General features: G+C 36.9%; 1 protein-coding gene across 1 annotated transcript in view; it reads right to left on the reverse strand.

Moving 5' to 3' along the window:
• Positions 1–587: 587 nt before the first annotated feature.
• Positions 588–17,050, reverse strand: part of dntt (deoxynucleotidyltransferase, terminal) — a 374,911-nt gene continuing 358,448 nt past the window's right edge. Inside the window, exon 10 of the mRNA XM_028793415.2 lies at positions 588–5,233. Coding sequence (XP_028649248.2) covers positions 5,147–5,233 — 87 coding nt within the window. The 3' untranslated portion in view covers positions 588–5,146. The remainder of the gene's footprint in view (positions 5,234–17,050) is intronic.

The following is a 17,050-nucleotide window of genomic DNA, read 5'->3' on the forward strand; positions in this document are numbered from 1 at the left end:
TGGCAGATAGATGGTCATTTCCGGAGAGTGGGACTGGACAGCGTGTCTGTCTGGGGAGTTGCCAACCAGGATCATGAACTGTTTCATCATGTGGTGGGTACAGAAATGTTCTGTAAAAGTGTATACACCCAACCTGACCTGACCTGATCTGTTCCTTGCCCTTTTTATGCCCTCTGACTACAAATTATGTCTCAGGTTTTTTTGTTTTTTTTTAACTCTGGTTACATGTTCCTTTTTTGGCTTTTGACTGCTCTGTTCTTTGATCACAGTTCTGACTCTACGTCCTTATCTTTGTTTATTTAAATTTAGGTTTCCTGATTCTGACCCCTGCTTGAATTCTGCTTGATATGTCTGTCATCTCCTGATTTCATTCTCTTTCTCAAAACTGCTGTCATGCTATGCAAGCAGTACAAAACTGACATTTTTAAAAGAGGAATATTGCAAAATGAATAAAAAACAGGAGAATTCTTTATGAAAAACAAAATAAAAACTGCATTAACAAAAACATTTTCATTAAAAATCAATTGAAAAATGCCAAAATAAACAAAAAACTAAGAACAGAAGCCTGGCAATATTATGACAACAGTTTGACATCAGAGTGTAATAAAAGGATTAAAGAGGGGTGTTGCTTTTACTGTGGTAATGTGGGTCATTTCTGTTTTACTAGTCTTAGAAATAACTGGCACGGTGGCGCAGTGGGTAGCGCTGCTGCCTCGCAGTTAGGAGTCCTCCCTGCGTGGAGTTGGCATGTTCTCCCTGTGTCTGCATGGGTTTCCTCCAGGTACTCTGGTTTCCTCCCACAGTCCAAAGACATGCAGGTTAGGTGTATTGCCGATTCTAAATTGTCCTTGGTGTGTGTGTGTGTGTGTGTGTGTGTGTGCGCGCCTTGCGGTGGGCTGGCGCCCTGCCTGGGGTTTGTTTCCTGCCTTGTGCCCTGTGTTGGCTGGGATTGGCTCCACGACCCTGTAGTTAGGATATAGAAGGTTGGATAATGGATGGATGGATGGAAGTTAGAAATAAATAGAAAGCACACAGTCTCGAGTACATTCAGTCCATCATAGGATTTTTATCCTCATTCACCTATTGAAATTCTTGAACATATTCTACGCCGGAAAGTTTTTGTAACCACCACTGTGTTAGTAAATCCTACAGAACTAACAATAAATTATATAAAAAGTCCAAAATTTTCAATTCATTCATAGACATGGTATCAAATGGAAGGATTTGTGCTCCTTCAGAGTTCCGTTAAAATGTACTGGAATGGGAACATCACAAATAATATTTCCAAATAAACTTGAACTAAAACCGCACACACACATATTCATATTAGTAATTATGAAGTTAAAAAAAGACCTAAGACATTTGACAATGTAATCACTTACTACAAACCCATCTGAATGACCCCTGCAGACTGGTGTTAATTTACAAGACTAGAGTATCATGTATGTTGATAAGTTCTTGGACTTCAGAGTACATCTAAATGTACAGGTACCAGCGGTTCTCAAACTAAGAACTAAGAAGTAACAAAAAAGGGGGTGCAAAGATGTGAAAAAAAGAAAACAAGAATCAAAAATATGAAAAATACATCTATTGAAACCAAAACAAATTAACTTAAACTATATTCTGATACTAGAAAAATAAATATAGAGTTCGCTAAATGTCGATAAAAGTTAAGTGGGTATAATAAAATATGCATCTATGAAATATCATTAATTAAAAAAGAACAAATTGGTATTAGTGGGCTCCTTTCAAAAAAACGTTAGGGGGGGCACGATTAAAACTGTTATGAAAACTTGGGTGGCAAATACTTAAAGGTTGAGAAACGCTGCTGTATACTGTGTCTGGAACGTTTCTTAATAATATTAAAGCTATCATATTAACTGCTGTTCATTATTGGTTCTTTTTATTGAATATGCCTATTCATTCAACCATTAAATATTTGTATTCTAAAGTCATAATTAATCAAATTTCTAAAACGTTCATGTATATTTTTTATTTGTAATGAAATAATGTTAATTCAGATAGATGCCCTCTTCTCACTTCTAGAGGTAGAAGAGAATACTCTAGACCAGTGGTGAGCAGCATCAGTCCTGGAGGGCCACAGTGGTTTTTGTTCCAACCCAGTTGCTAAATGAGAAGCCAATTATAGCTGATGAAACACTTATTACTTAATTGACATTTTTCTGCTTCAATTTACTTGTCTCGCTTGTTAAGATGTCGAACCCTTAATTGCTCATTTTAGTTTTAAAAAGCCACATTCCTTGTTTTTAATTGCTCCTTATTAGCAGTAAGGTGCAAATGACAAATGAATCGGCAGTTCTCTATTTAACTTGTGTCTGTTCACACCTCTGTGTATTTATCATGCACTATTTAATTTAATAAAACACTGAAGAGAAAAAAGCGGACGACTGAAAATTATTTGTCCGTTTTAAGCTTCAGATCTTTTGAATGACTTCCTTAGAATGGAAACAATCTAGAAAGTAGGAATGACCTGATCATTGTAGAGTTAAAACACTAATATTCCATGAAATTAAATAAGATCTGTAATGGGCAAGGATTGTTATCTAATTAGGCAACTGGGTTGGAACAAAAACCTGCAGCCACTGTGACCCTCAAGGACTGATGTTGCTCTAGACCAGTGGTTCCTAACCTTTTTTGGCCATGCCCCACCTAGGCCTCTCTAAAATCATGATGTCCCCCACTGTAACATACAGTATACCTCATTCTTATTATTACCTATTCAAAAAGTGAACTCCTACTCACGTGGAGGAAGACCATAATGTCATTAATTTGGTCTAAACAAGCTTCCAAAGAACGTGGAAACAAAAGAGGTAACGTTTTGAAAACATATAATAAGAGATGTGATATTCATAAACATAAAATAACTTTAATGACAGTTTTTTTCTGTAATATTTTGATCAGTTTATACTTTTGTTATATTGCAAAATGTTATAATTATTGTTACAATCCATATTATTTCTAAGTATAAAAACCCAAGCTGGCTGTAAAATCATAAATTAAGGGGTTCTTCACCATCCCTTTTATGTTTATATAAATATATAAATGTCTCTGTAAAAAATAAAAATAATTTGTTTATATTTTTCTATCATTTTTAACAGTGAATTTCTGTTTTTTCATTTTAAAAATTGTTTAACGTACCTAAATTCTCAAATTGCCCCCATAAAAAATCAAATTGCCCCCCAGTGGGGCGTGCACCTCACGTTGGGAATCACCGCTGTAGACTGTGCTTCTTCATGTGAAGTAAACTTTTTGTTTTCATAACATACAGTAAGTATGTTAATCATGTGCTATTAGTGCTGCAATGGGACTTAATTGCGGTAAAGGAGAAACAATAAATCATTAACACTTCATGCACAGGAGTACCTTGAACAGATATTAGGTCATGACTTGATCATTATCCCCTTTCATTCGGCTAATTCATATTATACTGGAATACTCCCCTATAATGCTGATAAAATTCTGAGATTTTTTTCAGGTAAGAGAGACAGTGGTTTTGAGGGAAGTCTTTTTTGCTCACTGATCATAATGCCAGAAAGTGGCAACATGTTGTATATTGATTAGCAAATACAAGTAAATTTTTCACTGTACCCTGTATAGGTGACAATAATGACTCTATAAACCTATTAATGGTACCTCTACTGCCTTTTCCATTTTATCTTTAGCAGTCTCCATCTAGCTGCTCTTCCTTTTATCATCTAGCTATAGCCCTTTAGCTTAATAACTCAGTCATCTTGAGAAACAGGATGATCTTTTATATTTTATATTCCATTCTATATTTTGTTCTGCATGGACGGAAAATGACAGGACAGAATGAAAAAGAGAACTGGAAGATGGGCTAGACTTGAAATGAAGAGCTAATGTCAAAAGCGGGAGAAAGAACATATGAACTACCTAATCCAAAACAGAACCAAAATCTAAGTCAGAAAAAAAGTCTTTGCCCTGAAAAGTTTTTGAAAATCTCTGCAAACATTGCACCGAACTAAATACTGTCCTTTTGATGACTTCTTCAATCTGTGACTTTTGGGTAGCATACTGCTGCTTTCTATTGTACAGCTTTACAAAATGGCAGCAACCATGCAAAAATATAATGGTAGCAGAGCAGAAGAAAAATTGAAAAGTGTCCAAAATTATGAGGCATCTGCTTTCAATGTCAAAGTCTACCCATAAATTCCAGAAGTCTCCAAGTTCTTCTACCTGTTTGTGGTGGATCAGTGTAATTCTTGAATCCCTTCTGTGTTCAAAAGGTTGGATAGAAAGTACACATTTTGAGTTCTCGTTAATGAGAATAAGCTTTCTATCCCAACAAGGTTCTCATGTGTATTAGGTATACAGTAAATACCTGAGAAAAAAGCTCAAGAAGATATTCAGGGTTTCACATGGGACATCATGTTCTTAAACCTTGACAGTAAAGCCTCATTAGTACTCATGCCTTGAGAATTTGGATGAATTTTTAAATTTACAAAGCTAGTTACTGTTAAAAAACAAACTCACAATAGTGTGGTCCACTGGTCATGGTCACAGCAGATTAATGTTGGGTTATTTGCTCCAAGTAGCTGTCTAGCATAAACCTCTACCTAGGCACTAGTAATTCAAACAATTATTGGGCCTTGGAAGGCATTAACAACAACAAACACTAACAGTATTTTTTACCCCTGACTAGTGGCCATGTGTTTCTTTACAGCAATACAATATTAATCATTTTTATATTATATAGAATGCTTAGAAGCGTTTCCACAAGCTACTTTACAAAGCAATTAACCTTAAAAAATAAATAAAAGAAATTGTACAGTATATAATGATAAATATAAAGAGTACAGTAACAAAGCAATTCAAATTAACATCAGAGAAGTCAAAGGCTCAAATAGAAATAATTTATAATGCAAAGAAATAATGTTTTGGATTTTAGAAGCAACATACAAAGCACTGCTAAAAATATACACCTACTTTTCTGAATGCAGTTAAGTGCCATTAAATCAAGAATAACAAAGAGGGGGAAACAAAAGCCGATCCTTTTATATTTTAAGTATACAAGGCAGGGAATGGCTAAGCAAACCTAAAGAACATTGTTAATTTACAAACGTCAATCTTTGTAGCACATTGGGATAGATCAATGGGGAAGCTTTATTCATGCATTTCTTTCTGATGGATCCAAGTATTCCAGGCCCAAATGAGCAAAGATGTCTTCTTCAGTCTTGGCAGATAAAAACTTTCCCTGTAAAAAGAAGAAAATGCCATCTATAAATAGAAAGTTTGCTAATTAATTTCAGACATCTAGGTGTTTGATATCTTAGAGTTTGGCTTAATTTGGGAATTTTTTATTAGAAAAAACTGCAAAATGACCTTCAGAAGAGAGTTTGAACATAATTAATAAATCCACTGAATCAAATGCTATGTCTTGTTTTATAATGAAAGTAAACAGAACACTGCCTTTTTGCCTATTATCTACACTTAGCATGTTTCATCCACTTAGACTTATAAAAATACATTTATATATTAGGTTTTTTCAATTGCTAAGAGACAGTCTGCAATACTGAAGTCGCTTACTCAAAACTCAAACCACAAAGTCAGTTTATGTGGGCTAAACTGTGAATCAATTCTCTTTGCTTTCATACAAAAGGCAGTCAATGACTAAATGTCGTCAAAACTTATGGATACTTTTCTCACTCGAAATCCACCATCATTAAAACGTTAAGTTTTCAGAGGCCATTTTATACATGCTTACATACTATTACCAAAATTAATTAAAAGACATTTAAAACTGAATGACAACAATTTGCTAAATCACCATCAAGACCCTTCTAAAATATATCACAAACACCACATAATATACAATAAATTGTGTGAATTAAATGAGATCAAACACAGCAGGTCCATATCAGATGAGTACCTAACCAGGTGTTTTGTTCTCAACTGATCTCATTATCTATATATATATATATATAAAGTTCGTTTCGCGTTTGAAATGGAAATTACGTATGACCACAGAGGAACAGGAAAAACATTCTTAATAAACCTGATTCTTGCCAAGAGAGCGAATGGTGACATAGCTCTGGCTGTAGCGTCATCGGGAATCGCTTTTACATTATTAGATGTAGGCCGTGCAGCACATTCGGCATTGCAATTACCATTAAACCTCACTCACAATCAAAATCCAATTTGCAACATACACCAGGGCTCCGGAAAGGCAAAAGTCTTGCAACATTCAAAGATAATAGTTTGGGATGAGTGCACCATGGCACATAAAAGAGCTTATGATGCCTTGAACCGAACAATGCAAGATCTCAGAGATCCTACCAAAATAATGGGAAGCACTGTCGTTTTACTCGTAGGAGATTTTCGTCAAACATTACCAGTTATTCCACGAGGGACACCAGCAGATGAACTCAACACGTGTTTAAAATCCATGCTTCTCCCACGGTCAGTTATATGTCGCGTGTTCTCGGGTAGGTACACCAAAAAATGTATACGTATCTATCTATCTATCTATCTATCTATCTATCTATCTATCTATCTATCTATCTATCTATCTATCTATCTATCTATCTATCTATCTATCTATCTATCTATCTATCTATCTATCTATCTATCTATCTATCCATTTATGCACGCAATGGGAAAACAAAAAATGTAGTATACCCGAAAGCACTGCAGTAGTACTCAATGTATCTTTACTTCTTAAATGTTAATGTTTTACTGTTTAATAATTTATACGCTTCTTATATGTTGTTCAAATTCTTTTATCAAAATACCAGTAACGGCGCATGACTTGAGCATTCATAGTATTCATCCTCGTTCTCTGTACGTTTAGCATTCGTTTGCTCAGAGGTTGATGTGCTTGCTGCTTCCTGTGCAGCTCTTCATTACTCCACCCTAGCGGCCCACTGCTTCTCTTTCATTGGCATCTTTTCACGTTAAAACTGATTTAGTTTTTGTGTTGCAATTACGTAGTACGTTTTCTTTAACATTTCACTTAATCTGGCACTTAAGTCTTCAATCTGCCTCAAGAATGATTAGCGAAGGTGGAAGGAAATGAGAACGGCGCCCATACGCGTGCGCGCACGGCCGCCCTGCTGTGCACTGCCGAGAGTTGATTCTACAATAAAATAAAATAAAAATAAAAAGAGTGATAAAATCATCACCATGAAAACGGATAGTAGACGTCACATAGTATATGTGTTCCAAATTTCAAGTCAATAGGTGAAACAGTTTACGAGCTACAGGTGACTTAAAATCCTGGACAGACAAACGAACAGCCACGGTAGCGTATTATAGAAGAAGATTTTACTGTTTAATAATTTTTATTTATATGCAATGTGCTTCTTATATATTACTTCATATTCTCATATGATAATGATGGAGATCCTGGGCGACTTTCTTTGCCCACATGTGTGCTTGTCGATAGCTAACCTATCTCTCTCTCTCTCATTCTTCCTAGGGCACGAAGCGGAAGCAGAAACAGAAGCGGACAATGGCCGATAGTGAGGTGAATCGCGTTGAAATTGTAGTCGAGGAACTCCAGGCACTCGATGAACAGATTCAGAAACTTCTGTCCAGACGAAGATACCTCAGAGATCTGAAGGCTCGGCTGTTGGATAAACCGTCCTCGCCATCTGTTATCAGCGTAACATCAACCCCGCGTTGTGCCGCTCAAGTCAACTTCACCCCCGCGCCTCGTAGGAGCAACACTGATGAAGACCTCGGTGTATTTCAGCTATGCAGGCGGGGGTTCAAGGCCAGAACACCTCCATCGGCACAGGCAAGCATCGTAACGCAAAACCGGTTTGACCCTCTAAGCGTCCCCAGTTCGCCTTCAGCTCCTGGTCATGTAATAGTGGTAGGTGATTCTATTGTTAGGAACCTCAATATCACTTGCCCTAATAGAAAATCTTTTGTTTCTTGTTTTCCCGGTGCTCGTGTCCGAGATGTGACGAGATGTGCGCCGGCGATCTACAAGAACAGGGCAGTTGGAGCAATTGTTTTACATGCTGGCGTAAACGACATAAGGCACCAACAGTCCGAGATCCTCAAGGCAGACTTCACTGCATTTATTAAAGACACAAAGGAGAGGACCCCATCGGCAAAGATATTCATCTCGGGTCCACTCCCTCTCGTCAGACGATCAAACGAGTACTACAGTCGTCTGCTTGGTTTAAACAACTGGCTGCAGGGCTTCTGCAAGAATCAAGACATCGGGTTCATCAACAACTGGGACCTCTTTTGGGAAAGACCGCGTTTTTTCAAGCGAGATGGCCTGCATCCGAATAGCTTCGGCGCCCAGGTCCTCTCCGAAAACATACCCAAGGTAATTTGTTTATCTTGACTATCTATCTCTGCTTTTAACCCCTTCCGAAATGCCACTCCTGTGCTTGGTCATGATAATTGTTTAATAAAATCTTCCATAAAAGTGCACAACATAAATACTGTAATAACCAATCTTAATGCACATAGAAAATCTAGGCAATACGGCATAAACACCAATAATTTAAAGTTACTACTTTAGATGACCAATGTATTAAAACTGTAAAAACAGATTATAGATTAAACAAAAAATACACACAGAGCCGCGCTAATAAAAATAACTTAATTCCTGTTCCATATATCAATAACGCACATAGTATTCATCTCTGCTCCTCCGAAACATTGAATATGGCACTATTAAATATTAGAGCTTTAACTAACAAGACGTTTTTTATCAACGATCTTATTAGTGATAAAAAAATAGATTTTATTGCACTAAGTGAAACGTGGCTTAGCTCAGATGGCGCAGCTGTTTTAATTGAATCTGCGCCTCCGGATTACAGTTTTACTCGTGCTGATCACCAAGGAAAGAGAGGTGGAGGGCTAGCAAACATTTACTCAAGCAGGTTTAAATGTAAAAATATCAGTTTTGGTAAATTCAAGTCTTTTGAGTATCTCGCCATTATTATTCAGGGAGATTCTCACGTTCTAGTATTATCCATGTATAGACCTCCAAAATTCAAGGCGTCTTTCTTTGAGGAATTCTCTGACTTGATGTCAATCTTAATTACGAACTATGACACACTCTTAATAGTCGGCGACTTTAATTTTCATATAGATAATCAATGTGACCAAAAAGTAAAAGAATTTATGAACCTCCTGGACTCTTTTGATTTGAGACAGCTTGTTAATCAGCCTACACATAAAGCAGGTCATACGTTAGACTTAGTAATTACTAAAGGACTAAAAGTTGATATAAAGCACGTCATTGATACGGGTCTATCAGACCATTTTCTTCTACTTTTTAATAAAGAAAAAATGATAGAAAACACTCATGAGAAGCATATTGTTAAAAAACGCTTCTTGGACTCATCAGCAGCTTTAAAACTTACAAACATTCTAACCAATCAGTCCGTTTATAGTGCCAACTATAATAGCGAGGAGAATGTAAATAGTAAGGTGGAAAGATTTAATACTAAAGTGAAGGCTGCTGTTGACTTAGTTGCACCTGAAAAGACAGTTAAAAAAATCTTCTAGCATTGTTATACCATGGAAGACCCAAAGAGTGTCTGATTTAAAGAGAACATGCCGTAGAGCTGAGTGTAAATGGAGGAAAACTAAACTAACTATTGACTATGAAATATTAAAAGTTAAAATAACAGAATACAATAACACAGTCCGTCTTGAGAGGCGCTGCTATTTCTCTAAGATTATAAATAACAATGCTAGTAATCCCAGAGTCTTATTTTCGACAATTGATCATCTGTTAAACCCAGGTAACTCAAAGGAATGCCTCCTAAGTACTTCCAGTAAAACCTGTGAGGCTATCGCTGTATTTTTCAATCAAAAAATTAATGATATTAGAAATAACATAGTATATCTCCCCAACACTAAGGATCCTCCTAAACCCCAGTACTCCATAATAAACAAATTAAAGTCTTTCACTAGGATAGATTTACCTGATTTACATAAAATAATTTCTCAAATGAAACCCTCCACCTGTGCCCTTGACTCAATACCAACTAATTTTTTCAAAGAAGTATCAGGCGTGCTTATTGATAATGTTCTTGACATAGTAAATTTGTCATTAGATACGGGGGTCTTCCCAGACTGTCTTAAGACAGCGGTAGTTAAACCCCTACTTAAGAAAAATAATCTCGATCCCTCTGCTCTTGAAAATTTTAGACCCATCTCTAATCTGCCTTTCTTAAGTAAAATTCTAGAGAAGGCAGTCATTATACAATTAAATGAGCACCTCAATAAACATGCTATTCTTGATAAATTTCAGTCAGGTTTTAGAACAAATCACAGCACAGAAACTGCACTCGTTAAAGTAGTAAATGACTTGCGGGTAAATGCAGACAAAGGCCATTTATCTGTTCTCATCCTCTTAGATCTGAGTGCCGCATTTGACACCATTGATCATAATATTCTTAAGAATCGCCTTAGTCAATGGGTGGGCCTGCGAGATGAAACACCTCCTTCTGGGAACACCGGTAACACCAACACAACCCTTAGCAACCTTCAGGGTCTTATCACGGAAGGTCTCCCACATCACATTAGGATAGGCAGTCGTACCCAAATCTGAAAGTTCCTCACACAAACTGCGTGTAAACTCATTAGAAACAGCCTGGTCTTGGAGTCTGGCCAAGTCCAGGCTCATTTTCCTAGTAGGTGGTAACCTACTGGACCTAAGCTGGATCCTAAGAGTAGCAACAAGAAGTCTGTGGTCAGAATTCACAAACTGGGCACTTCTGTAGACCGTGCAGTTTTGCAAGAGCCTCCAGCCTACGAGGATGTGATTGATCTCCTTCACCGCACCACCAGTATTGGAGTACCAAGTCCAATGATGTGGTTCAGGACGCTGGAACCAGGATCCAGCGATTTGCAGCCCCTGACCTTTTGCAAAGTCAAGGAACATGGAGCCACTTTCACCACTGTCACCAAACCCATGGGGACTGAGACAATCCTCATAGCCAGCCCTGTCAGTGCCAGTGGCTACATTGAAGTCATCACACAAGACATCACTCACTGTGGTCAGAGTATTAACTGAGACAACAGATAAGGCACCCAGAGAGTGCCGTAATCTGAGTCTCATAATACGCTCGTTGAAAGGAGTGACATTGGACACCATTGGAAGAAGCCAATCCACTACAGCAACAGCTATTCCTTGAGTATGACAGCCATCAGACCGACCAGACCAATAAAAGATGTATCCACCTACAGAGATCTGGCCAATCCCTGGTCTGCGCACCTCAGAGTGCTACCACTGAAATGCGGAGTTTACGCAGCTCCTCTGACAGCAGAGGAAGATGATCATCTTGCCGGAGTGACAAGACCTTCCATGCGCCCACACGTATGGGCTGCCTCAAATTGGGACCCGAGTGCTGCTGTGAAGCGGGCGACGCCTCAGCACCACACCAGTTCCGATCCCCAACACACCTGACCCTACTGGCTCTCCAACGGTTTCGACTCTTTCGGGGATGGGGCTCCCAAGGGCTTTCCCCCATCCCCTTCATGATGTGAGCAACCTTCCTATGGGCGGCTGCAGCAGAGCTACTCCAGCAGAGAGTAAAAAAGGAGTCCTTTCTGTAGTCTTGGAGCTTTGTGAAGTTTTTTTATGGTGGCTGGAGTGCCAATCCTGCCACCAACCCCCATGATTTCCCTGCAAGTTGGAGGACCGCTTGCAGGGCCGGATGCAGTTTAACATCATACCCAGGACATATACATATATATATGTATGTGCGTGCGTGTGTGCGTGCGTGTGTGCGTGCGTGATTATAATATAATGCATAAAGTCAAGCAACTTTAACAACAACATACCACCAAATAAATGAATAAATAAATAAGCAGTTTGTAACCTATGGTAAATATCACAGGTCGTAATGATGCATTTTTCTCCATATTAATTTTGGACAGTTATATTTCACATTGGAAGTTGTCTAATTGGCTTGTTTGTATAATTAGTTGTGTTGTAATTCACTTACTGTCTTCTTTACTTTATTGATTAGTCTGTTCCCTAGTAATAAATTACCTTAACTGCCCACACTGGAAAAGAATGCAGTCTGACTTTTTAAAGAATGGATGATGTAGCATAACTGGAAGATTGCAATGAGGAAAGACACAGGCATATCCAGAGACAAGTGAATCCATTAGCTACATGGGACTATTGGAAGTAATTTAGATGGAAAGCCACAGCAACTGTTCCTGATTTTTTTCATTTAAGTTAACAAGGGGTGGACACAGATTTTTTTGGATTCTTTAATGACTGTTAGTTGGTGCTAGTACCAAAGTGATCTTAGATCAAGATGGAGAATTTTTTTATTTGCATTTTTTTTTCTACTGACACAAAACAAGAGGAAATAGGAAATATGTAAACCTTAATTAAACAAAGAACCATTTATATAATTTAAAATGTGAAATATGAACCTGGCAACTCCAACTAAGGATAAGAAAATGTTCAGGCATACTTTTATATGAAGGCTGACAGCACACATAATGAGCTAGAATAAGTGGGAGTGATTAAGTAAGAAAAAATGCATGTCCCTAGAAGTGATTTGAAATAATATATTGTATTAATTTAAATCCACACACAAAAGTGGCACTGTACTGTTGCATTATTGCACTATTAAATAGCAAGTTTTTCTAAAAGCAGATTAGTGATAAAATATGACATACAAATGTTTCTGGTTTCTTTTTTAGACATGTGAGTATTGTGTAGTTCGTGAATTGAATGTGCAACATAATAAACTGCTGAAAAAAATGAATCATTACAGTCTCACACCAAGTCAATTAAGCTTCAGGGATATCAATCTGTCCATTGAGGTAGCATATGTGAATGTGAATCAATTTCAACTGTTTTGGTGCAAATGAAAGTGATAACAGGTGCAATGGAGATCTTCTCCATGCTCTTTGGAACCTTTTTGCAACATCACGTATGGATGTGTCATTCTGGAAGAGCTGGACTACCTGTGCAACCTGAATCAGCTGCAGGTATCGCCTCATGCTACCTGTAGTGACAAGGACAGTAGCAGAACACAAAACTAGAGAAGAATCAGTCAGGACGGATAAGGAGAGAGCAACTGTCTGTGGCCACCACCGGTATAATCATTCCCTTTTTGGGGGCTGTCTTTCTGTTGCCTCTCCAATTCACCGGTATTAGACTGTGATGATTAAGTGTTCCCTTAATTTTCCTGAGTAGTGTAGATACTGATGTACATAAGTTTACAAAAGCTAATTAGTAATATTATCACATTTGAAATCAATTTGATTTTTAAATTTATTTTTAGGAGGTGTTACTCCTTTTACAGTGATTATTAGTATTTTTAATTCAGTTATTATAATTTTTTTTTTGTTATCATTGCGTTGACATTTTATTTGCTTTATTCACATGGTCACTACCCTTTTACAAGCTGTTTGCCTATAGGGTGCCATCTTGACTATAGCAAAGGCTTTTTCACTGAAAAATGGGAAAGGGTCTCTGGGTAGTCTGTCTGAACTTTGGATTTAAGAACTAAAATAACTACAAATACTAGAATCTTTTTAAAAATGTCTAAGACCTACAAACTTCAAAAAGGCCTGAGGCCTAGAAAAGACAGAAGAGAGAGAGGTGGGAACAACCAAGCCATCCATCCATCCATTTTCCAACCCGCTGAATCCGAACACAAGGTCATGGGGGTCTGCTGGAGCCAATCCCAGCCAACACAGGACGCAAGGCAGGGAACCAATCCCGGGCAGGGCACCAACCCACCACAGGACACACACACTAGAGCCAATTTAGAATCACCAATTGACCTAACCTACATGTCTTTAGACTGTGGGAGGAAACCCATACATACACGAGGAGAACATGCAAACTCCACGCAGGGAGGACCTGGGAAGCGAACCCAGGTCTCTTTACTGCGAGGCAGCAGCACTACCACTGTACCACCGTGCCTCCCAACAACCAAGCCCCTGGCTCAAAATAAGAAAACCTTGATTCTTTAATGAATTGAATTAAATAATACTCTCAAGCGAAAGAAACTTCTTAAAAAACAATTTCAGAAAAAATGTAACGTTTAAATGTAATAAGTAATTCAGAAAACAAAACAATGAGAAACTCAAAGTATTCCAAAAAACCTATTAAATACAAAAAGAGACCAATATTTACCAATCCAAATATGTGAAACCAAAAGAATTAACTGAGAATCAAAGCCAAAAGTAAAAAAAAAAATCTGCAACGCCATCTTGCTTTTCTGTGGGCTCTGCCATTTTGAAGAATTTCTGTTGACGGTCACTATGTTGTTGTTAGGAAAGATCATCAGAAAGTGTGCCACATAGGGCTGGTGCAGTTTAAAAAGACTCTTCAATGCAGTTTTTCCTTTCTTGTTTTTATGGTTAATGATTCTCTGTGTGTGTTTTTCCTGACTAAGAACTGTTGGTTTAGTGTTTTGGAGTCAGACATCATGATTATTGACTTTTTTGGCTTTGGGGTAAGCTTAATTTTCCAAATTTCATTCAAAAATGCATCTGCCTTTTCTTTCAAGGGGCATAACAGGTCTAAAGGAAAAAACTTAAAAATCAATTGGTCAAATAAGGGAAGCACAAACAATAGGAAGTGGAATATAAACAAGGTGCTTCTAGTCATGCCTTAAAGTCTTAATTGAAATATTGAGGGATAGTCTCAATTTGTTAACTGGCGGTTGAATATAAACAAAACTAGTGTGGCTGGTGTTAAAGCTTTAAAATGTCACCTTCAGTCTTGGCACCGACTAATGTTCACAATATCATCAATATCTGCAAATGTCACTGTAATACCTAGTACCCAATTGCTTATAATTATAATAAAATAAGTGCTAACAATTAATTAAAATGTTATAAATATTTATATCTTATAAAAAAAAACCTACACTATAATTTTCTTCTAATTATATCCTTTATTGTTTTATTCCTGCATGTCAAGCTAATGTGGCTGTATCACATTTTTTTGATGTTCCTCATACTGATGCATTTATAGTTGTGCCCACATGACTTTGTTTTCTCGTGTGATGTATCATCTCTTTATTGTCATTTGGCAGCATGATCAATATGCTTAATATATACCAAAAAAGGGATGCTACTTTACAATCTTGCAGTTAATCTGTGATTATTATTATTCTCTTTGATGCTTCAGAGGATGACATGCAACTCCTCTATTACAGCCTTTCATCATTCTTTTGTATGTTTTGATGTTTAATATCACTTAAGGCATCAGTGTCATGGCAAATTACTGCTTAACAGCATTAAACCAAATGGAATGTTAAAGGTTATCCAGATATTACACCGCATATTTTACTTCTTCACAGGATTTATCTTGATCATAATACCTCTCAGAAAGCATAAACATTAGGAACACAGAGCAAACAGACGTAACTGTAATCCACAATCCTTTGAAAATATTCTCTTTTTTTACGTAGAAAGATATTAACCAACATCTTAGCTTATAGGCATTATTAGTAGTCAAAGCAACATCATTGATTTGTGTTAAGGCTGCCAGTTTTTTTTTTTTTTTTAACTGGCAAAGTTAGTCATCATTGCAGTGTGTTTTTATATGTATATGTTTTTCTAACGAACCCAAAACCTAAAAAGACAGTAATGCACACAAGATGAGTGTTTAAATAGGATGCCAGTCTATTGGAGATGCACATACATGCTGAAACGTCACAATTCATCTAAGCACTTTCATATATTAACATTTTCCAAAGTGAATTTGTACTTAAAACTCATTCTAACTCACTAAGATCAAAGCAACACCACACATAACATAACCTACCTACCTCAGCTTGAAACCTGGAACACAAACAAAGCGTGTTTTCTACTCAAGCAACATCACCAGAATTATTTTGCAGACTAAAAACAGACACTTATTTTAAATAAAGTACAGTAACGATATACTTTGAGACCATGCTTTTATAAAACTGCTATTAAACCTGATATTAACACATTGTAACCATGTTTGCTAGACATTTGTTCCAAAAACAAAGAAGGACATTATTACCAACTATAATTTACACGATTCCTATTCTATTTTTCTTCTTAGTATATGTTCTATTGAACAAAATGTCAAAGTGACTGGAAGCCTTAAGATTCTAGTAACTTTCACAGCAATAGACCATCCTGTTTTGTTAATTGTTGACTTAATCATATGCTTATGAAATTCTTGAATGCCCGAATGGGAAAGGGTAGCTAGTTGGTCTTGTGACAATGCTGTGAATTTGCTTGTTATAAAGGACTGTGGACCACCAGAGCTTCCGCTTCTACAGAAATGTTCTTATCTGGAGTTTTTATGTTACTCTGTTGTGCTGTCTTTGCATTATCCCTTATATCTAATATTAATGGTAATTTATATTACTATGGCTTATTTATATAATATAAATGTATATTCTAGTGAGATTGATTTCTCTTTTACTGTTTCCTCACCCTCACATAAGTGTATGTATAGAAATGTTGCAGGGTTATATAGTTTAGTGTTACTTTATTATATCAGTAAATCTGTGTAACCATTATGAGCCTCTACTTTTTACAACTGAATAGCACTGAATAATAAATGCAATAATCTAGTGACATAAAGAATAAGATTTCACAGGATTATGGCATACATTTATATCCATCAATACACTTACTGAATCTGCTTATTCTGTTAAGGAGTTGTAGAGAGCCAGAACTTTTCCTAGCATTATTGAATGCAAGACCGGGACCATCTCTAAATCATATGTCATACACATGGACACATCTACACTGTCTCAGTCTGGAGTCAGCATTCAACCTTGCACCCAAGTATTTGGCATGTAGGAGTAAACTGTTATGAGGTTTGTGTATCAAGTATTCATTTTTGATAACATAATCAGATTAATTTTAGACTTGGGTTTAATGTCTAGCTTAAGTGACATCTATGTAGAAGTTGCACCTTTCTCTAGTACAGTATCTGTAAGTTTAAGTTCTACTAACAATTGGAAAAGAAAAGTTGTTATCTTTAAGCTGGCCCTGTATGATTGTGTCTGATTTTTGCCTAGTGTTTTCTATAATAGGAAGATGCATATATTCAAGGGTCGTA

Source organism: Erpetoichthys calabaricus, chromosome 2, assembly GCF_900747795.2.
Source record: "Erpetoichthys calabaricus chromosome 2, fErpCal1.3, whole genome shotgun sequence".
Taxonomy (NCBI): domain Eukaryota; kingdom Metazoa; phylum Chordata; class Cladistia; order Polypteriformes; family Polypteridae; genus Erpetoichthys; species Erpetoichthys calabaricus.